Consider the following 26,966-nt stretch of genomic DNA (forward strand, 5'->3'; position numbering starts at 1 on the left):
CCTTTGGTTCTAAATGATAGCTTTGCTGGGTAGAGCAATCTTGGCTGTAGGTCCCTATTTTTCATGACTTTGAATATTTCTTGCCAATCTCTTCTAGCTTGCAAAGTTTCTTTTGAGAAATCAGCTGATACTGTATGGGAACTCCCCTGTAGGTAACTAACTTCTTTTTTCTTGCAGATTCTCTCTTTAACCTTTGGCATTTTAATTATGATGTGTCTTGGAGTGGGCCTCTTTGTATCCATCTTGTTTGGACTCTCTGTGCTTCTAGAACTTGCATGTCTATTTTCTTCACCAAATTAGGGAAGTTTTCTTTCATTATTTTTTCAAACAGATTTCCAATTTCTTGCTCTTTCTCTTTTCTTTCCCTACAATGCAAGTGTTAAACTGCTCGATGTTGTTTTAAAGGCTCCTTATGCTATCCTTGTTTTTTGGATTCTTTTTTCTTATTGTTCTGATTGGTTTTTTGCTTCCTTATGTTCCAAATCATTGATTTGAGTATTGGCTTCATCCACTCTACTGTAGTTTCCCTGTAAATTATTCATTTCAATTACTGTGCTCCTTCTTTCTGGCTGGATCTTTTTTATGCTGGTGAGGTCCCCACTGAGATCCTTGAGCATACTTTTAACCAGTGTTTTGAACTCTGCATCTGATAGATGGTTTACCTCCATTTCATTTAGCTCTTTTTCTGGAGTTTTGATCTGTTCTTTCATTTGGGCCATGTTTCTTTGTCTCCTCGTTTTGGCAGCCTCCTATGTATTTGGCAGTTTCTATGTATTAGGTAGAGCTGCTTTGATTCCTTGTCTTGGTAGTGTGGCTTAGTGTACCAGGTGCCTTGTAGTTTCCAGTGACACAGCCTCCCCCATCACCCAGCCTGGTTATTTTAGGTGTGACCTTCGTGTGGGCTAAGTACACCTGTCTCTTGTAGTTGAGCCTTGATCGGTGTTGGCGGGTCAATGAGAGGGTATTACCCAGGGCAGTCAGCTGCATGGACTGGTTATGACCACTTACCCCAAACCTGCACCCTCCATGGAGGGTCAGCTATACAGGGGTAGAGTGATGGTATTCAGACATGGTCTGTAGCTGTCCACTGTGTGCATTGGCCCTGGGGTTTCCCAGGTGGTGCAGGCCAAGGTCAGCCTCAGCTTTTGTTTTGCCTGGGGTCACCCTGCCTGAGTTGTAAAGCAATCTGAGATGGCTGCTACTTTTGCTGAGCTTGGAGATTCCCAGGTGAAGCCAAATTGTGAATCTAGGCTGGCTCCTACTGGTGCAGGACCTGGGGCTCACTGAGGCCAGCTGTTTCTTATTGAGAGGATTTAGGAAGTTGTGAAGCATGAGCCAAGAACAGCCATTTATATGGAAAAGCTGCTTGGGTGGGCCTGTAAGTTGGGTGGAGCAGAGTCTCTGGGAATTTCCAAAGCAGGTCAAACAGTGTTAGCCACGTTGATGGAGTCTCAGTTTTAGCACCAGATTGCCAGCACTGCTGGGGGAAGGTTTAAAAAAGGGACAATGATGTCTGCCTGCCTTGATGCCAGACACTTCAGCTTCTCCCTATATGTCACTGGTGCCTTTCAAGCTGCTACCCAGGTGCTAGAGCTCTGAGGGAGTGCGTCTGAGTAGGTGAGTCCATGTGTGGGTTCTTTGAGAGGAACTGCTTGGAGCTCCAGCAGTTTCTTCCACTGATGCAATTCCCACTGGTTCTGCAGTCAGAAGTTGTGGGAATTTATCTTCCTGGCCCTGGAATCCTGGGCTGGAGTACCTGGTGTGGGGCTGGGAATCCTCGCTCCTGAGATATCATCCCTCCTGAATTTTTAATCCACCACACATGGGTCAGGGACCAGCTGGCTTCATATCTGTGCTCCTCCTACCAGTCTGGATGGGTGTGGTTTTGTTAATTCCATAGTTGTCAGACTTCCATTCAACTGATTTCTGATGGTTCTGAGTGATGGTTGCTGTACATTTTAGTTGTAATTTTGATATGATTGTGCAAAGAGGCAAGCCATGTCTGCCTATGCCTCCATCTTGATCAGAAGTCTTATCTATATACCTTTTTAACTTAACATATTATAAGCATTTCCCATCCATTCTTAAATACTTTCAAGAGTCTGGTTTTAAAAATTGCACAATATTCCATTGCATGAATGCAATTTTATTTTTTAAAACCAATTCCCTGTTGGACTTTTGAGTGCTTCCACTATTTATTATTATGAACAAGTTAGAAAAGAATCCAGTTGTAAATACATCTTTAAGTGTATCTATGTATTTATTACCTTATGTTAGGATATAAAAGGTATGAATATACCCAGAAACTTGTAACATTTATTTTATTTATTTCATAAATAATACACATTCACCACAGAAAACTTGGAAGCCAGAGAACATTGTAAGAAAAAATAAAAATCCACTTACAGGTCCATCACTCAAGTATAGTCTTTGTTAATATTTAGGCAGATATGTTTCTAGTATTTTTTCTGGACACAGATAAGCATGACATTATTATGCTGTACATAGTGTTGTGTAACATGCTTTTAGGATATATCAACACTTTAACATGTCATTTGGTATTCTTCCATAAATAATTTAATGGATACGTGATAGTTCATTGTATGAATCTAATGTGATTTATTTAACTTTTCCTTTAAACCTGGGCATTTAAGTTGCTTCTGCTCTTTTACCTATAAACACCTAATGTTCATATTTAATGAACATCTCTATAATAAACTGTGTAACATTCCTAATATTTCTTTAGGAAAATGGTGCAAACTACATTATGTGTGAATGCGTGTACACATGTATTTTATACACATATACATATATATATAATCTGTGCATGCACATGTGTGTAAGTGTGTGTGTGTCTGTCTTCAAACTGACTTCCCAAAGGTATGTCCCTAGTTACATTTCCTCCAACAATGAATGAAAGTACCTATCTCTCTGGGCTGCACTAACACTAAAATGCTTTTTTAAAATGTTTGCACTTCATTGAAGGAAAAGGCATACTATTCTAAAGAATATCCATCTTTGAGAGATTAAAAAAATTCATTAGTGTAAATTGAAAATGAATCAGAACTTTTGAATGATTATTTCTAAGGTTTTAAAACAGTTTCTTAGGTTGTGAAAACAACAGAAATTTCATCCAAGTAAAGTCATCAAAACACATTATAAAAATTCTGTACACTACAGGAAAAACAAAAACTATGAAATAATGTTCCATTAATAAATTTCTGTTACATACTTCACAAATTTTAAAAAGCACTATATACAAAAAAATATATTGTTCACTCTGATTCTTTGGGTTATTTTACTGTACCAGTTAATTTTACCATAAAATATATATGTGAGAGCTGGCATTCTGAAACTCAGCTATCTTAATCATTAGTCAAAAAGTACTATGCGTCAGTAAGATTGGCAGAGAAGGCCTGTGCTCAGTTAGGTCCTCAGGGAAGACTGGTCTTCCCCTGCTTGTCTGTTTTCATTGGTAGCTTTCGAGGTTCTCACATTACACAGGATGCTGCCAGTTCTGCTCTGCACACATGCTTTGGAATAAATAGTTCTGGCTCATACTCAATAACTTCATTTAAGCAACATGGAATACTTTCAGTTTGGGTTGTTATGAAATACTGTATTTCAAACATATAAGAAAATGCATTTTTTTAATCCTTTGGACAATGCAAGCCTCTCAGGGTTCCCATTCACAATGTCCACATAAGGACCATAGGAGTGGATTCACTGGAGCAGCACCATTCTTTCACATTATATAGTGAGCTTTGTAATATTGGATGTTCATACACTGAAAATTCCATTGCAGTAATAGATTTTCAGTATGTGACCAAAATTATATTCTCTGACTTGTCTGCCTTTATGTGAAATTTAACTCCGAGATTGAGTATTAGCAAGATTGGGATATTATTTGGTGCAACCATAATGCAAACTAAACATGACTGTACTCAGAAGTAACCAAAATTACTTGATTTCTGAAAATGTAATCTGGACTTGAACTTCACAGAAGGGAGACAACTATCTGAGCTTCTTTCCCTCAACATTGTGAAAGAGTTGTAGAAGAAGGGGGAGCCAGCTTAAAGTTCCCTAGTACCAGTCTCTACATCATGTTGCTGGGGACAGACTTGTAGTGAGGCTTAGGAGGACAAAGTCTGGAAAACTTAAAAGTCACTTCTACTCTCTGGTCTGTTCCTTACGGTCTGAGGAAAACCACTTAAAAGGATTGGAACGAAGCTTTGAAATGTTTTCCTGCCCACATCACCCAAACCTCACTCTTTTCAGTTTTTCTTGTCCCAGGCAGAGTCCCCTTTACTCAAATCTCCAAAATATTTAATGATATTTTTTCCTCTCCCAGGTTCAGCATTTCTTTCTCAGTATTTGAATTGCTTTTACACAGCATTTCTCAAAGTATGTTCCACAGAGCTCTAACTGCATGGGTCATTAATAGATTTTGCCAAAACAAAAGGAGGGTAGGGATTCTGTTGCCAAATTAGTTTGGGCAATAATATTAAATACAGTATGGTTTTTTAATGGTGGGACTTTTCAGAGACTTTTATATGACAGTGTCCATTATGAATTTCCAGAGACTGTCATAGTTGCCATTTTCCAAACTTATGTGAGTGTGGACACTTCTGTGGGTCTCTGAGAGTACGCTGAGTCTCTCTTGTTCATTGCCTGGCACACAGTGAACACTCAAACATTATTGAATGGATATAGAGAAACAATTTCCTACAGGCCTTTGCACTCCTAATGTCCTCTGGCACAAGCTGGGATAAGCCACAGTGCTATAGCCCCTTTCCCATGAAGGACTCCAAGTTCTACTGATAATATCTCTACCTCCCAACTCAGTCAGGGTGAAAAACTTCCTTGGTTTCTTTTCTGCCCTTCTTATTGAAGAAAAGCAGAGTTTGGTAAATCTTTTTTTGATTTAAGAAGACAGTCTTCATATGTTAAGGTCTGAGAATATTGGAATTGACAGAAATCACAAAAACATAAAAGGGGGACAGATGGTTTCCAGTTTGAGTTTTCTGGAGTGTTCTTTGTAACATTGGTAGGCTTGACACTGAATTTTGATATTATGGTGGGATTTTGGTAAGCAAATGAGAAGGTAAAAGCAGGCAAAAAGGAAAGGCACTGAGTCAGAGAAGCAGAGTGGGGAGGTAAAACTAGTTTGCATGAGAGGTTTGTATGAAAAGGTTAGCTAGAGATAACCCTAGAAAACCTATAAGAAAGAAAAGGAAGGATAGCTAAATGACAGGCATTATAAAGGATGAAGTAACTGGATGGTGAAGGAAAGAGCCAAGTTTATACTTGGGTATGTGGGAGACATTGCAATGACACAGGAAAGAGAAGATGAAGATCAGGTAGGACAGTGGTTTCAAGACAGACAGAAGAGGACACAATGGAGAAGACAGTTTGAAGGAAAGAGAGTCAGAATTTGCAAACTGGTTGACTATGCAGAGGGTTAAGTTAAAGTTATGGGTCTAGGACACCCCAGATCCTGATCTGAGGAACAGACTGCACACTAGTTGGAAATGCAAGAGAAGAACCAGATTAGAAGCGAAGGCCCCCAAGTTCAGTGTCAGACATGCTGAATGCCTGTAAGACATCTAGGGAGAGATGTCTAGTAAGCATTTGGATAAATAAGTATGAAGCATAAGGTTAAGCCTTGTGATGAAGATTTAGGAGTTAAATGGAAATATAAAAAAATCAGTGTGACAGTCTTAGTGATATGTATGTGTGTGATATATTCTCACATGCATGGACATGCAGACTCATTTGCTGTGTTGATCTTGAAATTTTAGTCGTATGTCAGTTTGCTCATTATATTCTTAGATTGATACATTGAGCTATTAGTATACCCATTATCAATAAAGAATCTTTTTTGGGGGGTCTTGTTTACTTGCCACAGGAGGCTTAGTTATTTCCATTATTTTAGAAGAAAGGGAACAAAATGATTTTACTTAACCTTGAATGTCGTCTTCTTAAAAAAAAACAATTGGAAAAAAAGGTTAATTAATTAATGGGTTAATTCAAACCCCCAAAAGTCTGATGGAATCTGTATAAGCTACATGGGTTGTCTTGCACTGGTCAGCTTCCCTGTGTAAGTCTGGGGCCCTTGCTTTCCTCTGCACGGGCACCTAGCAACTGTGGCTGCCTCGCTTGCATCAGAAGCCTTTGTTCAAGGTTTCACTCAGACCTTGCTATTTATTTTGCTGGATTAAGTCATTAAATTGCTGACTATAGCCTGAGAGTCTTCACTGGAAATAGTATGCCAAGTAATTTATGAGATAGTCAAGTAGTTTGGTTTGTTTTTTCAGTTGATGCAGAGTGAACTGGCCTGTGACTCGAATCATCACCTTTTCTTTCTCTATTCTCTAAAGTCTCCTTGATGTGGCGGAGTCAGAGAAGTCAGAGGGCTGTTCTTTCCTTTTACCAATTAATAAGCTGCATAGAATTATATTTTTAATGTACTGAGCCTCAAAAGTGACTTATTATTGTAGCACAGAGAGGCCCTCATGGAAAAGTGGTTTACCTCAGCAGTTCCCCTGGCACTATAATTACTCAGGACATGCCCAGCAGTCACTCCCGAATGTATTGTGCTATTAGCCAGGCCTTTTCCATTAATTGGTAACACAACTCAGCTGATTTTAAAAAGAAAAAAGTTTAATCACTGAGTAAAGCCTCCCACCAAGAAGTCATGGTCCATAATTGTTTCATACTGCTATCTCATACACCTTGTTTTCAAATTTGCATATCTTTACAAAACTTTAGTAACTTTGGATGGAATTTAGCATATTTAAATTGGAGTTTGTGAGAAAACAAGTTATCATTTAGAAAAATCATATTGCCTGTAGTATTTACACACAAACTTTAAAAAACTGATTTTGTTTCAGTACATATTATTAGTGTCAAATGAATACATTTTGAAGTCTGTTGGTTGTGGAAGGTGCTACATCAGAAAGTGTAGTTAGGCAGGCTTAGCCAAGCCTTGACCTATGTGGCACCCTGGTGAGGACTCTGCTTTCTCATCTTGGGGTGGTTTATAGGCTTTTATTTTGGAGCACTCTGTCCAAAGCTGTTTAGAGGTGCCTCGGCATCCAGTGTGGTCTGCAGGATGGAAGGATCTTAACCAGTAGAGTATAGCCTGCATGGTCTGAACATAGGAGTCACAGTGTTGTCAGTCCTGGAAATAGTCTTTCTTTTCTTGTAAGATGTATGAATGAAGTGGTGGTGTCCTCACCAAGAGGTAGCATCTAAGGGTTCTGAGGAAATAAATGTATAGATCCTTATGTACAGACCTCTGGAAAAACAAGTTTTGTATATACATTTAGCATAGCTGTTTTGAATTCATACAGTCGTACACAAAAGTAGCTGTATAATTTAAACCTGTGTGAACAGTTTGGATTTTTTTTACTCGTGCATTTGGGACTTTTTCATTTGGTTGATTAAAGTTGCATATGGTGTGTGTGCATGAAAAAAAAAAGTATAGTTAGCCTTCTAGAATTTAATAGAATAAGGTGTATCCTAATCCCATTATGTAAATTTCAAGAGAGTTTCAGATGTGTTACTACATGTGACCTAACCCTTCTCTGTGCCCCTAGCCCTGTGAAGAGGCCAGATGTGCCTCTGTGCCTCTGTGCCTTTGGTAACCAGCTGTTATAGATGAGGGCATTAAGAATCACAGATTTTTACTTTGTGCAGAATCACACTTAAGGGACTGAAGTAGAATCAGAATCTAGGAAGTTTTACTCTTAGAAGAAGACTTTCCCCATAAAATCGTATTGGCTCTGCAATTTAGAAAACACAGTGCACATTTTGTAACCCTCCTTGTTAACAGATGTCACTTTACCTACCCCAGTGTATGCCCAGATCACGGTAATGGAGTGAGTTCACAGTGATTAACATTCAGTTACAGGACCACAAACACACCGCACAGAGACATCTCTGATACTGTGTGGCATTTCCAAAGTGTCTTTGAGCTTTCAGGCATAAGCTCTTTTAAAGAGAAATGGAGAAAGGATAGAAAACTCTTCTATCTCTTGGGTGCAGGGACATAGACCAGAGACTGGAAAAGAGTACTGAAAACCTACCCTACCACTATTGCTTAGGAACCTGGAATTCCACTCCCTCCTCACCCTTCTCTCCCTCCACGCCCACACACTTATATTCTCAAATTTCTGAGGCATGACTAAGCTGCAACATTCTTGCAGTGGTTTTTCCTTTTCTTCTACCTGTGGAAGAAATCAGAAGCAGAAGAACTCAGAATAAAAAGGCAGCTGACGAACATGGGATTGGAGCTTGGTGCAGCTTACTAGAAAACCTTAGTACTTGAGGACAGTGTACAGATTTCTTTATAGTCTGATGTATTTGCAATTCACAGCAATCTGCACAGTGTTAGAAACTTCAATTCACTAGTTAAATTGTTATCCTCAGAAAAACTCATCAGTAATTATTTTATTGAGGAATACATTCTTGACTGAGACTTTGAGTATTTTTTTATTTTGAAATAATTTCAAATTTACAGAAAAGTGTCATGAATGGTACAAGAAGCTCCTAAAACACTTTACCCAGATTCACCAATTTCCTCTCTCTCTTCCCCTTTATCGTTTCTCTCTCTCTCTCTCTTTCTCTCTCTCTCTCTCCATCTCTCTCTCTCTCTCTCTCTCTCTAAGTGTATCAAAACACTGTTTCCCTTTACCTCTTAACATTCAGTATATATTTCTTAACACACAACATTCTCTAACAACCACAGTGCAATTATCAAAATCAGGAAATTTAACATTGTTATAACACAATCATTTAATCCACAGTCATAATCAATTTTCATCAGTTAACCACAAATGTCTTTTTGAGCTATTTTTTCCCCACAGTCCTTAAGACAGTCTAGATTCATTATCACAAAGAATATAGTATAGTGCCTGTTAGATTCCCTTGAACTAGAACTGTCCCCTAGACTTGTCTTTCACAACCTTGATATTTTTGAAGAGTTCAGGCCACTTATTTTGAGAATGTCCCTGAATTTTAGTTTTTCAGACTTTCCTCATGATTTAAAAATGCAACTTCAGCATTTTGTCAAGAATTTCACAGAAGTAATGCTGTGTCCCTGTCCCTGTTTGGGCATCCACTGCCCATCATTTCTAAATTCATTGTTGCTCCTAAAATTATTGGTAGGCAATCTATTTGGTATTACCTACCAATAGTTTGCCTACCAAATAGATTGCCTACCAGTAATTACCCTCTTATTTATTTGTTCATTTGTTTTATGAGAGTAAGGATTCTCATTTTATTCAAAGGATTATAATCCCATTGTTTATTTTGATGTTCCTATTCCCTCAGACTTGGCTAGTGGTAGTCACCGCTAGTGGACTCCTGTGTCCTTTTTACTTGTTCCCATGATTCTTTGAGAACCTCCTCAGTTTTTGGCACACCAACATGTTCCAGGATCATCTTGGACTTTTCCTGACCCCACACTGGAATCAGCCATTTCTCTAAGGAATCCTGGTTCCTTCCAGTAGAGGATGATATTCCAAAATGACCATCTGGGAACTAGTTGTGTTCATTGGTACATGCCTGTCACTGCATCCAATTCTCTTCAGTGGACAAAGCTAGGAAATGTATTTTTATATCCTTTTATCAATATCTACTTGAAAATCATTCAGTTTATAGCAAACCAGCATTTACAATTTAATATCAAGGCTATGTTCTAAACTTTAAACTTCCCTCCTTACAAATTTATAAATTATTTTCCCCAACAGGGAGAAAGCTGCTTTCCATTATTATTTTTTTTTTTTTACATTTGCTCAGAGAGGGCTTTTTCTAAATTGCTAAACTGTGCCACTGCAACAACACAAAACTGCTTACTAGAGCTCAATATTCATGCATAGTTATTTTCAGGTAAAATTTATTCTTTATTTTTTATAAAAATATGGTCAGACTTATTTGTGATCAGAAAAATACAACTTAAAATGATAATGAGGTATCACTTACACCAATTAGACTGCCAGAAATTAGAAAGCTGAATAATGCCAAAAATTGGTGGGGAATGAGGAGCTGTCACAGCCAACTCACAGCTGGTGGGAGCAGCTCAGGACGCCCATTCTGAAACACAGCAGCAGTGAGGGGATTACACACAGCGAGCTGTGGCCCTAAGATCCAACTCTTCCTCTTCCTCTCCATCTATAAAGCCCATGGGTTGGAGGTAGGATCTGTGAGTGGTCCAGCCTGATGGTCCCTGGCTGGACACAGGTCACTCCAGGTCACTCAAGAGGAGTCAAAGGCCCCCCAACACTGGTGGCAGTTTTCTCCACAAGATGGCCCTCCTGGCTTTTCCATGTTCTTAGTTCATATCTTAAGAAATTAGTGGTTGTTTTTTTTAAACAAAAGAGAACTGTGACTTTTGTTTTGCAGTCTGCCAAGTTGATTTCATTCTCCTTTGCTATTTGAGTGGCATTCTGTTGGAAAGATGGCATCCCAGGTCCCAGGCTAGACCCACTGACCCAGAACCAGCGTTTCAACAAGATCCCCGGTGATTCTTGTTTATATTGAATTATGAGAAGCACTGCTCTAGGCTGTTCACACCACTTTATCCCAATCCACTTTTTACAGCCTTTTATTTTGAAATTTTCCACAAGCACTAATTTCTTGCACTGTCTTTACTTACTGAGCATCAGCTGTGAAGCAGCCACTATGTCAGCCCTGAATCAGCATTGTCTTGTGTACTCTTCCCACCTGCCTTGTGAAGTAAATGCTGTCATAAAATTCTATTTTTAAGAAATGTATTTTATTGGTTATGCTATTAGAGTTGTTCCAATTTTTCCCTCTTTGCCCCCCTCCACCTGGCAACCCCCATTAGCTCCCAGCACTCCTCCCCCTTAGTTCAAGCCCAGGGGTCATGCATGTAAATTTTTTGGCTATTCCTTTTCCTGTACTGTTCTTCACATCCCTCATCTATTCTTTAACTGCCTATTTGTACTTCTTAATCCCTGCACCTTTTCACCCATTGTCCCCATTCTCCCTTCCAAATGATAATCCTCCAAATGATCTCCATATCTATGATTCTGTTTGTGTTCTGCTTGTTTGCTCAGTTTTTTAGATTCAGCTGTTGGTCATTGTGAATATATTGCCATTTTAAAATTCATAGTTTTGATCATCTTCTTTTTCTTAAATATGACCCTTTAACATTTCACATAATAATGGCTTGGTGATGATGAAATCCTTTAGCTGTACTTTGTCTGGGAAACACTTTCTCTGCCCTTCAATTCTAAATGATAGCTTTGCTGCATAGAGTACTCTTGATTGTAGGTCTTTGTCTCTTATCACTTTGAATACTTCTTGCCTGGTCCTTCTAGCCTAGGATGTTTCTTTTGAGAAATCACCTGACAGTCTTATAGGAACTCCTTTGTAGGTAACTCTCTGCTTTCCTCTTGCTGCTTTTAAGATTCTTTATCTTTAACCTTTAGCATTTTAATTATGATGTATCTTGGTGTGTTCTTCTTTGTGTCCATCTTGTTTGGGACTCTCTGTGCTCCTTGACTTGTATGTTTATTTCCTTCACCAAATTAAGGAAGTTTTCTTTCATTATTTTTTCAAGGAAGTTTTCAATTTCTTGTTCTTTCTCTTCTTCTTCTGGTACCCAATGATGTGAATGTTGGTACATTTGAAGTCGTCCCAGAAACTCAGAGTCTATTCTTATTTTTTTAATTCTTTTTTCTTTTTGCTGTTGTGATTGAATGTTTTTTTCTTCCCTATGTTCCAAAGCATTGATTTGATTTTCAGCTTTATCCACTCCACTGTTGATTCCCTGTAAAACTCCTTATTTCACTTAGTGTAAACTTCATTTCTGCCTGGGTCTTTTTTAGGTTCTTAAAGTATCTAATGAGTCCTTGGGCATCCTAATTACAAGTGTTTTGAGCTCTGCATCTGACAGATTGCTTATCTCCTTTTTGTTTAGTTCTTTTTCTGGAGTTTTATTCTGTTCTTTCATTTGGGCCATATTTCTTTGTCTCCTCATTTTGGCAGCCTCCCCGCATTTGTTTCTATGTATTAAGTAGAGCTGATTTGACTCCCTTTCTTAGTAGTGTGACGTATTGTAGAAAAGCACAGAAGTAAGTTGGATAGGGTGGAGCCTTAGGTAATTGCCAGGTTGGGGCAACTTGTGTGAACCAAGTTGATGGAGTCTCCAATATGGTGTCACTGATCTTTGGCTCTGTGTGGGAGAAGGCTCAGAAAGGAGACAATGGCTGCTGCCTGGCCTCTGGGGTTTTATCCAAGTGGAATCTGTCCTCCAGTACTCGCCCTAATGCCAATCACTTCAGTTTCTCCCTCTATGCCACTAGTGTCTTCCAGGTGCTGCCCTGGTGCTGGAGCTCAGAGGGAGTGAGTGTGAGTAAGTCCTAAGTCTGTTGCAGACCCTTTATGAGGAGATGTCTGCAAATCCCGCAGTTTATTCTACTGCCCCAAGCCCCACTGTTTTTTACAGCTAGAAGTTATGGGGACTTATCTTCCTGGCACTGGAACCCTGGGTTGGGTGGTCTGGTGTGGGGCTGGGATCCCTCACTCTTGAGTATCCTTCTCAATTTGTATCTACCACATGTGGGAGGGAGGTCACTCATTCCTCATCTCCACATCTCTGTATCTCTTACCCTCCTATCTGTCTGTATGAATGTGGCTTCTTTAATTCCATGGTTGTCAGATTTCCACAGAGCTCAATTTTCTGACAATTCTGGGTGATAGTAGTTTTGTAGTTTAGTTGTAAGTTTTGCTATGGTTGTGTGAGGAGGTAAGCCATGTTTACCTAATGCCTCCATCTTGCTATTTTTAAGAAACATTTATATACATTAAATGCATAAATCTGTTGGGCACAATTCAGTGAATATTGACAAATGCACACACCTTTGTTGCCTACACTCCTATGAAGATAAAGATTGTTTTTCAGGCATCCTGCAAAATTCTCTCTCTTAGTCCACAGTCTCTCCAGACACATTTTTCTGGTTGTGTTTTTTACACAGATTAGTTTTCTTGGCTTAGTTTTTAACAAGTAATTTTTATATCTACAGAAATTTTTAAAATAAATTCAGAAATATTTTAATTTCATATAGATGGTTGTTGACTTATGACATACTACTTTTTAAGTAAATTAATGTATATAATACACCATTGAATAAAAATGAAATCCAGCCTCTTACAACAGCCTCTGCTGACCTCTCGAGCATCTCTTTTGCCCAGTCCCTCTTGTTCACTATACTTCAGCCACATGGGACACCTTTCAGGTCCTCAGCCACATTAAGGTCATTTCCACCTTAGAGGCTGTGCACTTGCTGTCCCCTCTATTAGAACACATTTTCCTGAATCTTCACCTGTCTGGATTTTTCTCATCATTTAGATCTCAGCAAACCATCAGCTACTATAAGAGACTGTCCCTGACTACTCTACTTAATGTTGCTTACCAGTGCTCCTGAGTCATTCTCTGTCACTCTCCCTGTTTTATTTTGTATAGAGTTCCCATCATGCTCTTATTTAAATACTAGTCACTTATCTATTTATATGTCTGTTTATTTGTCATTGCTATTCCTTCAGCACCCAGGATAATGCCTAGCAAATGTGTGTATCTGTGTGAGAGAGAGAATGGAAGTAAGGGATTCAATAAATATTTGTTGAATGGATGAATGATCTAATAATTTAGCTTGGTAACCTTTATGATATACCTTCCTTAGTTCCTGAGGATTTTGAAGGACAAAATATTTTCTTTGCACAAAATATTAGTGAATATAAGTCAACATTTTTCTTACTTTTCCTTTCTTTTATATTTTTTACTTGGCTTATTCTTCTAATGAATAATACAGTAATAATACTTACTTACTGTGATATGACTATACATAAAAGTATATATTCATTGGTTTTTTTGAGGAATTTCTCAGAAAAAAACATTTCTACTTTGAAATGATGGAAACATTAACATTTTTGCTTACATAAGTATATGCAAGTTAGAACCATAAAGAAATGGTGTCCTCAAAAACAAGCTTTAAACCTGGCCAAAGTTTGCTTTACCTGGAAGGTGACTCAGAGCCCAGACTTTGCTTGGAAATGAAGCTGAGTATTTCCTCTGGTGTAAAACAAATAAGAAAGAAAGTGCCCTTAGAGACAGGAGCAGTGACTCTGAAATATGCTTCCCTCCTCCATGAGAGAACACAGCTGCTCACTCTCTTGAGGGCTGTCCAAGACAATCCCTGAGGTGGCTTTGGGTTTATTTACTTTTTGTTCGACAGCTTTGTGGTGAAGGGAGTGACAGCTCATAACTGGGTTCATTTTTGCTCTTCTACAGTCACCATATTTTTAATTATGATGCCAAAATAGCTAAAAATTCATAGAAAATATCTGAAGTTGTCTCTGGACTTTCATTTATTTGTTACCTTAAAAATTTCAGAAAAGTCTCAATAACTCTTTGATAGTTTCTGAATGGAAACTCATTTTAAGAAATGTAATGGTTGTAATGACACTGTTGATTATTTCTGTGGGAATAGCAGCACGGGGGCTATTAGAAGAGATCACAAGCATTATGGTTTTTTTGTGTGTGTTTCTTTCTAAGGAGCATAGCAGCCACCGATCATGAACCCACGGATGCCAGGAAGTCCTTCCCGTGTTTTGACGAGCCCAACAAAAAGGCAACGTATACAATATCTATCATCCACACCAAAGACTATAAGGCACTTTCAAATATGCCAGTGGAGGTGAGTATTTTAAAAAAGTTTTTGTTCACAAAGGTAGTCTGTTTAAGATATTGGGTAAACTACTTGATTTGCTGTGAAAGAATCTTACTGATTTCTAAAAATTAAAAGTGCTCTAGTAGCTTATTTAGAGGTTTCAAAACACATTTTGGGAATCTCTTTTCTTTGAATCCCAAAAGTCTTTAACCCAAGAGATCACAGTCCAGTCAAAAAGCCACTGTGGGTTTTTAAGTGAGAGAGAATACAGTAGACAGACACCAGCGGGGCTCTACTTTGCTGAAAAAAATGACAACTTAGTGGCAAAGTAAAGAAATTACTGACTGAAAAATACTCAAGGGCCTTGTCACTATTCTCTGGATTTGTATTTAAATATAAATCCAGTTTTTAAAATAGAGATACTGCAAAATATCATCACTTAAATATTGGAGTATAGAAGCCAATTTTAGGAAACAATATATGCATAGATTTTCTCATGAATTAGACATACTCATTAAATGTTAAAAAAATAGGTTACAGTTTGTTCTGTGTGTACAGTTATTAACATAAGATTTTTTCCACAGTTACTGCTCCTCGTCCCCATAATGGGTAATATAGTTAACTAAAGTGACATTACCTTAAAGTTGAGGTGCATTATACCTTAAACATTTGACATGTAAAAGGGCAGTGTTTGTCCTTAGACATAATTCTCACCTAACTCGTATCAGAAAGGCACCCTGCCAAAATTGTATTTCCCATCTTTCTGTCTGACTATCCGAAATATCATCACTGAAATCCATCCCTTTTTATTATAAATATTCCTCAAAAAAAAAAAAGCTTCTGTGTGAATCAGTTTACCAACTTGTTTTTTTCTGGTGTCAGGTACCTGAGCAATTGAGTTTTGTCTGGAGAAGAAAGAGGAAAGAATAAACTTAAAGTGTGAGACACTGATCCAGAAGACTGGATCCGAGGAAAATGCCATTAGACGGTGGAATGGGGACAGTGAGGCTGGGAGGAGAAAGAACATGAACTTTACTAACTTCTGCCCAAGACTTCCCCATATTACCTTTGGCTTTTGCAGAGTATATTTCTGGAAGTCCTGGAAAAAAAAGAGACTATTCTGTGTAATTAGATCAGAACTAATACCAGTAAGTTTTTGTTGCAGAGCATCTTACTCCGCTGGGGTTTCAACACTCCCATACTAGCACATGTGTACACATGCTCACCTTGTCAACCATGCATCAATTCTAGTTCAGCTTCCCTTGCTTAATTCCTTTTTAAAGCTTCTCACTGTTGTGTGACTTAATGTGTGACTATAGGGCACGTGGAAATGTTTACACAGTGGGTAGCAGGAGTGGGCAAGTATTCATAGGTGGAGTCTGAGGACTGGTGATCGGCAGTGAGGAAGGCAAAGCTGGCGTGGACAGAGAGCAGACAGAAGGGGTCAGCAGTTGGACCAAGCAATGGAAACCTTCTCTTTCTCCATGACCAGGGCAGTGAGTTTAGTAGTGACCATACCTTGGGTCTTCGATACGGACAAGCAGAGATGGAAAGAGAGCCCAACATCCTACTGTACCTGGTACAGCTAGTGCCCTACACATACTCAAATCAGAAAATACCTACTTAGTTCTTCCTGTGGGCAGGGCTTTGAGCACCAGCCTCATCTTCTTAAGGAATCACAGCAGCTCCTCAAGCATTAGGGCCAGCCTTCTGCGTTTCATGTAGAAGGATAACTGAACTGTCCAATTTATATCACAGTCAAAATTGTGTTTCTCTCTGAGAAAGTTTTTATACAGCATAGTTCATCAATCAGTCTTTCACAGTACTACAAGCAAAATAAATTTTCCTTTAGTCTTTCCAAAATCCCCCTTTAGGGGTAAAAAGAAATTTTATCCTTAAGCTTTGGCAGAGGGCTTCTGACTAGAAAGCCTGGTTTGGAACCATCGTTTGTCTTTGTACATGATCGACCTTTTGATAAATAAAAGTTTGTCTTCTGTTTTCAATAGAAAGAAGAGTCAGTGGATGACAAATGGACTAGAACAATTTTCCAGAAGTCCGTCCCCATGAGCACTTACCTGGTGTGCTTTGCTGTGCATCAGTTCGATTCTGTGCAGAGAACGTCAAAGAAGGGAATTCCTGTGAGTCACGCTATATTTTTAAAAAGTTTATCACGTGCCTTTTTGGTTCACTTTCTATTTGTGGAATTTTTTTTTCATACAACAGAGTAGAACAGCTCATTAGTTACCCAGTTCTGTGAGTTTGATGGTATACCGAACAACATAGAAAAAATGTAAAGTAAAAGGACAGGTGAAGAATAAACAAACACAACAGACATAGACATGGGTAGCCTCAAATTATTGGGGTTGGCCCAATTTAGTAAAGTGGCCAAATGTATGTGTCTGGGCGGGGTCCCAGAGAGCCCAGAGAAGGGGAAGGAAAGCAGAGGTAGATCAATGTTCTTTGAGTAACTAAGCCCTGAGTGGCTTATAGTGCTATTCCTGTATGTAATTCAAAGTAAGACAACAGCAAAGGGTCCAAAAGCATTTTTTAAAATGTAATAAAATATAAATTTTTTTATCAAGATGAGTAATTCAATAATTTTCTTTTGAAAAACCAAATACTTTTACCTAACCATTTTTCTCATTTTGGAGTCCCCCATTTGGCTTACGTCCTAAACACTTACCTAGTCTGTCATTCCACCTCTGTGCTACATTCTATGTATCTATAAATACTACTGAAATGATTTCCCTATCAAAGCTGAGTGCATACACTCTGTCTTAAATTGGTGAAGATTTCTTCTTTTGAGTGGGAAAAATAACATAATACCGTCATAATATATTATTTTCTGATCATCTGTTGGATGAAGGAGGAACAGAAAGCCAAAGTGTCTTTGGGTACTTACCAAGGACTCTGAGTCATGAGAACTCAGTGAAATTGGGATGTGGAGCTGAGCAAAGTGGGTACCCCTTCCTCCGCCTCATCTATAGAAGACGTGTGGCCAGTTTTCCCTCTTGCAAAAACCTGTGGGCTGTTTGCCTCAAAAGTTGAACAGAACATGAAGGGATCCAATGTGAATGGCAATTCATGGTAAATTCCATCTCTTTGACACTTAGTAAGTTCCCTGCCTGGCTCCTACCTACTCACTCTAAACTGAAATCATATAGTCCAGGACCAAGCACAAATGCTCCCAGCACAATCTCCCACTGCAGACTTACAAAAACAACCACCCCTGCCCCTCCCTTACATCTGCTTAAATGTAACAACAGAGGGGACTCACACCACACTTGGGGCACTATGTATTCTTAGAGCTGAACAGATAATCTGAGACAAGTAGGCAAATGAAGAAAATAAGCAACATGAAAGAGAAAAATCCAAGACACAGTGGGGGTAAATGGTGATAATTGAGAAAACAAAAGATAATCCCCTAAAATAACACACAAAATTACACTTACACATTAAACCTTTAATTATTATGCTCAGAGATTCAAGAAGCTATGGTCACAATAAATAAAAACAAGCAGTTAGGAGAAAAAATGAGAAAAGTACTCAAAGTTTAAAAACGTGATTTCCCAAGCAGGACCTGGCTCTGACCCCAGGAACCCATTTCTATCTCTTCTAAAACCAGAGCCTGATAAGCTTGTGCTCCAGTTTCTGCCCACTTCCTTGTATTTTTATCAACTCCATGGAGATGCCTACATTATATAAAGCCCTGATATGTATCATAGGTTTTCTTTTTTTTTTTTATTGCATCTGCTCTTATGTATGTTAGGAGCAATGGAGGCACATCAGAGCTTCAATTTATTACACCCTCTTGACCCAAGGTCTCTATATTACTTTGTCAGTTAAAAAAAAAGAAACTACGTAGTTATTGTGTAATACAATATTTTTGGTACAAATGTCATGAATCAAAGGACCATTCTTATCCACTCTGCTTCTGATAGTATTATTCTGGTACATTAATCACCTGCTGTTCAGAATCAGATTATACTGTGCAATCCAAGAATCTGTAATATCCTGATTAAACTTTTCTGGGTATGGTCACCCTCCTGGCAAGAATTCTTTATATCAATAAACACAGCATCAATAAACTTAATCAAACAATTAAGGTCATAGTTGTATACTTGGAGAGAGCATAACTGATTGAACCATTCATTATGTTGAAATGTCCTTGTTGCTTATGAGAAAAATTATATTGGAGGACCCAGTCCTAAAACATTGTTAAGAAAAAAGGTAACTCAGTTTGAAAGGTAGCTCAGTAGACTTTAACTCTGCATATTTTTTGAATATTAGTTGCATTGCATTTTGATTCAATCCTTAAAAAAATAAAAAGCAGAGCAACTGGAAGAGTAACTTACAGTACTTTAGCAACAACTGAGGCCTGCCATTGATGAATTTTTCCACAACTCTGTTGGCAAGATATCTATACCTGAAGTGTTTTTTTTCAGGTGTAGTTGATTTGGTTAAGGGTTTTAAAGTGAATGAAACCACTGAATTTTACCTCCTAAAATAAAAAAAAATACCCTGAACTGTACAAAATGTAGAGAGATTCCATGACATTTTAGTTATGTGAGTAACTCTTGAGTTACAATGGGCTTCTCTTGCTCTTGCAGGAGTCATGTCCTGGGAAACAATGTCACCAGTAAGCATATTATTAACCTTTTAAAAAGATTTTATTTATATATTTTGAAGAGAAGGAAAGGGAGGGAGATAGAGAGGGAAACATTGATGAGAAATATCAGTTGGTTGCCTCTCACATGCCCCCAACTGGGGACCTGGCCTGCCACCCAGGCATGTGCCCTGACAGGGAATTGAACTGGCGACCTTTCAGTTTTGCAGGACTATGCTCAACATAGTGAGCCACACCAGCCAGGGTGCATGTTATTAACTTAATAGTCCAGCTCAAAGTCTTCCATTCAGATATACTGAATTCTATTTTTAATCCAAAACGATGTTATTCATATATTGTTAAGTTTTTAAAATTATAGTTTTAATACACATACATTATAGAAAATTTGGAAGAAATAAAGCAAATACGAGAAAGAAAGCATTCCCATATTACCACATATAAAATTATTTAAAATGTTTAGGGTTGTGGTGCTATCTGAGATACATTTGAAATTTGTCCTCAGTAATTTGCCAGAATTTTTAACTTTGCACTAGTCTCCTAGAAACTGAATTTAGGAAAAGTTAAATAGCAAGGGTGATCTTATTCCTGAAAACCAGTAAGTTCTAATTAAGTCTTGAATTTGGGGGGGGGGCGCCATTTGACCTGTGTCTTCTGTAAAGAAGGTTGTGCCAAAAGAAGCTATTATCTTGCTGGAGATTGTTTCCACTTTTGACTTTCATGCAAAGAGGAAGTTGGGAAGAATTATTCACTAAGAAAATGCTGATTGAAAGCATCTGTTTAATTAGGTTTATACTATAACCATATTAATTCTAATAACTCAGTAAAAGAGATTATATGGTGCCCTCTTTCAAAAAGTCTTACAGGATGATTCCTGAATAGTAGCACCTAGAATTATATCTGTGAATGAATCCTTCCTACTTGCCTGTGTCTTTTTACTTGCTTCCATTTTGGTCCATCATTTGTCTGGATTGGTAAGATTGGTTGAGGGCAGCAAATATGCATGTCATAGATTTTTGTATTCACTCTACTTTTTTGAGTTGTTTCAGGTTTTTTAATTCATGCATTATACACTGGTTTCTCTTCAGATTGTATAAATCTTTCGCCTTCTTTTATGTATGCATTCCTTACATGAAAACAGCATTATTAGAAAAAGTTATTGTTTTAATACTTAGATATAATTTTGAACTTTGTATTTTGAAATAGTTTTAGATTTTCAGAAGAGTTGCGAGATTACAACGGAATTCTCTTATAATGTTTACCCAGACTCCCTCAATGTTAAAATCTTATATAACATTTTATCACTTACTAAAACCAAGACATTAATATTTATACAAAAATATTAACTACTACAGCCTTTATTTGAATATCACCAGTTTTTCCAGCTGGTGTTCTTTTTTCTGTTTGAAGATCTAATAGATAAGACCACACTGTATTTAGTCATAAGGTGTCCTTAATTTCCTCCAATATGTGACATTTTCTCAGTTTTTCCTTTTTTTTATGATCTTGACACTTTTGAAGAGTACTGATCATTTGAAGAATGTCCTTCACTTTGGGTTTTTCTTCTGTTTTCTCATACTTATATTGGGGTTTTGGATTTGGGGAAAGTATTGCAGAAACGAGGTGCCCTACTTATCACATCATGTCAGAGGTACATGCTATCATGATGACTTAATACTGCTGATGCTAACTTTGATCACTTGGTTAAAGTGATGTGTGTTTTCCACTGTAAATTACTCTTTCTTTTCCATGCTCTGTTTGTTAGAAGCAATCACTCAGTGTGGTACACATCCAAGGGGAAGGGAATTAATCTCCACTTTCTGGAGGGAGGACTACCAAAGAATTAGTGGATATATATTATAATTGCCTCAGTAATTAGCAAATACATGGGAAGAAATAATTAAAGGCTGTGTAAGTATCTAATTTCTCCTTAAAGTTTTGACCAGTCATTGTTGCGTGCACCAGCAGGTCTTGCCTATAATAGTAACAACTCTTGCTTACTAATGGCAATCGATTTACTTCCCTCAGAGATATTTTAGCATAAGATTATTTTATTATCTTAAAAAGATATTTTTGGTGTGTTTTTGCTAAACGATTTTCTGAAAAGAAATCATTCTGAACGACTGATTTTGATTTTTATAATACTTTATGAGTTTTTAATTTTTTTACTGAAAAAAAATTATTCTAAATTAAGGTCTCTAGTTTTCTCCAAAAGAAGTGTATTTAATTCAAGAAGCCATAGGTTATTGCTAATGATTCTTTTTCTTTATTTAAATGTTTAAAAATGAAAACAAAATGTCAATGAAAAAATATGAAGTTCTACGAAGTTAGATTTTTCAAATGTTAATATTAGCTTTTAAAAAATTCTACTGCAGTAATAATAATCACCAAGCGTCAAACAAACTTTGACTTAAATGGAAAGTAAGCTGCGAGGAAATGCCTTCTGTATCCTGACCCTAAGTGGCAGTGTCGAGTTCCTTCTCAAGCAGCACTTCACAGCAGCTGAGTTCTGAACTCCAGGTTCTGAACATGTTTTCCATATCCGTAGTTACAGCAGAAAAGTAGTTCTTAGTCACCCAAACATCAAACAAAGGTTGTGCATATTTATCATTTATCCATGGGTCATGGGCAAATTAAAATTTAGAAGAAATACACCGCAACCCTGTAGTAATGCAGTCACAGACAAAACCTGAAAAAGAATAATGTGTCACTCTTTCTTTCTACCAGATATTACCCCCACTCAACTTTGCCCATGGCTGGAAAAATATTTTGAAGAATATAAATTTGTAAAATTAAACACACTGGTATTATAGTCTGTAATACCAACTATGTACCTTAAATATGCACTTATGGAATTAAAAACAATATAAAATTATTTTCTCTGTCCCATCCTGCTAGCTCAGCCTGGATAATGAAACAGTTCCTTCAATCAGATTGTTTTATTCATCTTTATTGAGCACCTACTATGCACAGAAGGAAGATGCTAAGCCCTTAAGGGAGCTAGGCTATCTGCCCTCAAAAGAGATGTGAAACAAAGGTGGTCTCCACTGTCTAGTGCCACCTAAGTATGTCTTTACTGGTCACAGCATCCTTCTGAGTGCTGAAACCCTCACCTTTGGTTTCATGCTAGGCCATTTAAATGGGTGTGTCTCTTTGGAGCAGTTCAGGTGAGACTGCAAAACCTCAACAGATGAACAGGTGTTAATTCTGCTGCATGATAGGCAGTAGGTAGGCAGGCTTTTGTTGATAGGTAAAGTGACCATACATTTTACCATCTATAAAATATAAATAATAAGGTGTCCTTAATTACAACAAGAGGTGTAAACAGGCAAGCAACAAACTTGGGACATTCCTAGGCAAACCTGCATGGATGGTCACCTTTATCAATAGAAAATGCTCAGCAGACACATGCAATAAGGATGTGGACCCAGGGCACAGCTGACCTGCAGTGCTCCCAAGTGACTGCTGGAATCCTGCAGGCACTGGCTGGCTTCTGACCAGGGTGATAGTGCAGTGGTGGCTTGCAGTCTGTTCAAGCTGATTCCTTTCTGTCCATGTGGCCTTTCCAAGTTCAGCGCTGCCTTCACCTCAAATCATAACACACCCTTCCAGATTCTTGCTCCATCAACCTTATTATTCTTCTCCTGGCCCTGGTGACTTTCATCTAGTTTTTTCCCCTGAATTCTCTTTCCACTCTATCTTTACACTGTACATTCTGTGGTTTGCTTTTTTCTGTTTTTATTCTAAAAGCCTTTCCTAACAGGGTCTTGCAGAGCAAATGGTTTTAGCTTTCAAATTTATTGTGTATTTTGGAAGTCAAAAACTTAACTTTTCCTTTTTAAACCTGCACACTCCTAATGGTTGTAATGGTAATGTGGATACCACAATGTGGAGATCACCAACATAGGCAGAAGGGCAGGCAGAGAACATCAAGACATTAATAATTCTATGTATTGATGTTTCTCTAATGATATCAATGCTCTTGATGAGACACAAAAAACTCTTATGTCAAGCACTGCTTATGCTTTAGCTTAGTTAATGCTCACAACAATTCTGTGAGAAAGGTACAATTGCTGTCTCTATTTTGCACTAGAGAAAGTCAGGTTTCAGTGGTAGGAACAGAGAAAAGAGGCAGTATAATATAGTAAAAACGAACTTTGTACTGAATTCTGGTGTTAGTTCGGCCTCACTTTTTTTGTATACATGAGATGTCACTTTTCTCATGTATACAATAAGGAAGTTTATTTTTAAAACTCTTCAAACTAAAATTGTAGTTAGAGGTCTACAACTTTATTTAAAACCTGTGTGGCTAGTTGAATGTTGGACAGATTGTGAAGAATACTAATGTGAAAATACTCTGTGTTATTAACTACAGTTGGATCTGGGGCAGCACCTTATAATCAAACAGTAATATTTCTACAGCAATACTTTTGTAGAGAAAAATATAAAGATTATTAAAAACTCTCATCAGTTAAGGTTAGTGACTGCCAAATTAGTTTATTTTGAACGTATAAAATTTTTTTTGATTTTCGGCACTCTCTCAACTTTATAATTGTGGAAGCTGGACTAGTGAAAAGATTGAGATAAAGTTATTATCAGTGATACAAAATATTATATTCTATTAATATTAATAATATCAGATTCATTGAATTGATGTGTAGTGTGAGACATTATATGAGAAAGCTATATGACCTGGAAATTTGTTAAGTACTTGGTAAGGCTAGTGAGTACTCATAATGATTACACTGCTGGCCTTTCTACTACTTGGTTTTGGTTTCAGGACCCAATAATCATGGAATGTACTGGGTGAGGGTACACGGCCTCACTCTGTTGTTCTAACGAGGGAGATCTAGTAGGCCTAATCCTCACAGTCAAAGGGGTACATAAGGGGAGTGACAGTGACCAATCAGGAATCAGGACTTGCATCCAATCTCTCATTCCTGCAGACTCAGGAATGGAAGGAGAACATTGAGCATTCCAAAACCATTCTTTACAGTAGATTCCAATGTGATGAGAAAAAAAGCAGGAGTCACAGCAGTGATACAGCAGGTGTGTCACACCTCCCAGAAGAACAATAAGCTGAAATGTGGGCTCTAGAAAGCACAGACTTTTACACCTGACACTAGCTCAGTAGACTCAGTGCTTTGAGATACGACTAATGGTATCCAACAGTGGTGTATCTTGGTAATTTGGTTCATTAAGGGAACACACAGTTTTTATTTTTTTTTTAGGATTTTATTTATTTATTTTTAGAGAGAGGGGAAGGGAAGGAGAAAAAGAGGGAGTGAAACATCAATGTGTGGTTGCCTCTCGCACACCCCCTATTGGGGACCTGGCCCACAACCCAGGCATGTGTCCTGACTGGGAATTGAACAGAACCTTTGCTTTGCAGTCCAGCACTCAATCTACTCAATCCACCAGTGCTCAATTCACCAGCCAGGGCTTTAAAAACTAAATATATGCATACTGATTAGTCTCTTGAAGTCTTACAAATTTGATATTTATACAAAAATTTATATATAAAGCTTATATTTAAAGTTATAAATCTTATGTATAAGCTTGACATTGAACTTTTAGTAGAGTCCTTGAATAAGAAAGGTGTATATGACTCAGAAGGTAAGAAGAAGAAAGAATATACATACGTGCTTACCTCCTCACTCTAAGCAATTTTAATATGGCTAGTCATTTCCTTTTTAAAAAGTCATCTCAGTCAAAGCACACAGTTAATCTGGAAAAGTGACATTTATTACTAAATGACGATGACAGTTCAGGGGTAATTTTCTGAGCTTTGTCATGGACAGAAGTGCTGAGGCTTAGCAGATGATGCAGGGGTGTTAGCCCCCTCACTAAGCCCACAGAAAGGAGGAGAGGATGCAGAAGAGGCCCGGGCTGAAGATGAGGTCAGAGAGCAGGAAGGCTGAGCTGAGGATGAGTGAAGGCAACAGCAGAGAAGAGTACACTTGTTAAAATCACCAAATCTGAACATCACAGGTGTTCTGCTGTTAAATGGATGCCACATAAACTACTTTGAAGCTTCAACTAACAGACAATGTTGACATGATGGCAGTGTTTTAAAAATATAATATGTGGTGTATGGCAAACTCATAGATATGGTTTGTGATGTAGGAAACACTCATAGACTTGCTTTGGCTAATTACATTATGAGATGAATACCCTGTGACTACTTAGCTCAGTTCATAAAAGCAATGGTTGATCTATGATTCTTCAAGGTAAGAATCGTAGCTCACAGGTGATATGCAGACAGGCCAGACTGTAAAGATGGAACATATTTCCATGGGGTTGTGTTTCTCAGAAACAAAAGAGGAAGGGGCTATTTTTATTTTGGTTGAATTTATATTCATATCAATCCTATTGAAGGACACTGCATTCCTGCTGCTGCCAATAACAGAAATACAGAGAGTAAGAAAAACGGGATTATCTTGTCGGAGCAGCATTCTGCTTAAAGGAAGTCAAGCCACTGGCATGGGAAATGAGAAATTTGGATGGAAAGAGCACATGTCTTTCTACTCCACCTAGGATGGGAGGCCCAGCCATTGTCTCCTCTTCCTCTCTCTCGGCCCCCTCACTCTGCACACATTATGTGCAGCACTGACATACAGAGTGTGTAGACAACAATGGAATGGGTCCAGAGGAGCTACCCTTGCTGAAGTTGTTAATGGTAGAAAACAGAGGAGGTAGAAATTCTTAGTTTGGACACACTAATTTAATCACAGATGAAGAACTCTGAGAAGCATCCTTTACAACATGAATATCTTGTGTGAATGTGATGGTTTTGATTTCATAGGGAGCAATTACCTGTGCTCTGTTTAGTGGCCGCCAGCTGAGTCCTTGATTTCACTTAACTTCTTGGAAAATGCTTGTCATTGCAGCAGGTCAGGAGGGCAGAGAGGAAATGTACCACCACTTATGGCAAGTTAAAAATAAATCTCAAAAAAAAAAATCTCAAAGAACAGTTAGGATGCTAATTGAGTGAGTTGTGTTGCCTTTGGAGATAAAGATGATCACATCTTTTCTCATGCAAATAAAACAAGGACATCAGTTACCTGAGGAAGTGAGAACAGTGAGCTAGTGCTGGCAATTTAAGGGTTGCCTTTCAGAACTTGTCCTTTAAATTATTGATTTGTCCTTGGTGCTTCACTTCTAAGAAAAGGTAGCTCAGATGTGTGCCTAAGTAAAACCAAAATTAGCAATGCATTTGAAATAATAAAGAAAGCAGGCATAATTTTCTTTCTTTCTTTTTTTTTTCTTTTTAATGATAAGGCACCTGTTCCCATCAGGTATACTGGCTTGAACTTACCAGATGACTGCATCTTTTGCTTTGCTTGAGGATTTTGAGTCATTTCCGAAATTCAGCAAATATACTTTATTTGAAGTCTTCACAAACTTTTTTATTTTATTTTTTTAACGATTTTATTTATTTATTTTTAGAGAGAGGGGAAGGGAAGGAGAAAGAGAGGGAAACATCAATGTATGGTTGCCTCTCACACGCCCCCTACTAGGGACCTGGCCTGCAACCCAGGCATGTGCCCTGACTGCGAATTGAACCTGTGACCCTTTGGTTCACAGGCCCATGCTCAGTCCACTAAGCCACATCAGCCAGGGCTTCATAGGCTTTTTAAAAA

At 38.0% G+C, this 26,966-nt stretch overlaps 1 protein-coding gene across 1 annotated transcript in view; it reads left to right on the forward strand.

Annotated features, from left to right (window-relative positions):
- Positions 1–26,966, forward strand: part of LOC123806888 (glutamyl aminopeptidase) — an 87,353-nt gene that overhangs the window by 2,781 nt on the left and 57,606 nt on the right. Inside the window, exons 2-3 of the mRNA XM_045820336.1 lie at positions 14,585–14,726; positions 16,706–16,837. Coding sequence (XP_045676292.1) covers positions 14,585–14,726; positions 16,706–16,837 — 274 coding nt within the window. The remainder of the gene's footprint in view (positions 1–14,584; positions 14,727–16,705; positions 16,838–26,966) is intronic.

This window comes from Phyllostomus hastatus, unplaced genomic scaffold (assembly GCF_019186645.2).
Source record: "Phyllostomus hastatus isolate PE091 unplaced genomic scaffold, TTU_PhHast_1.1 phas_scaffold_39, whole genome shotgun sequence".
NCBI classification, from domain to species: Eukaryota; Metazoa; Chordata; class Mammalia; order Chiroptera; family Phyllostomidae; genus Phyllostomus; species Phyllostomus hastatus.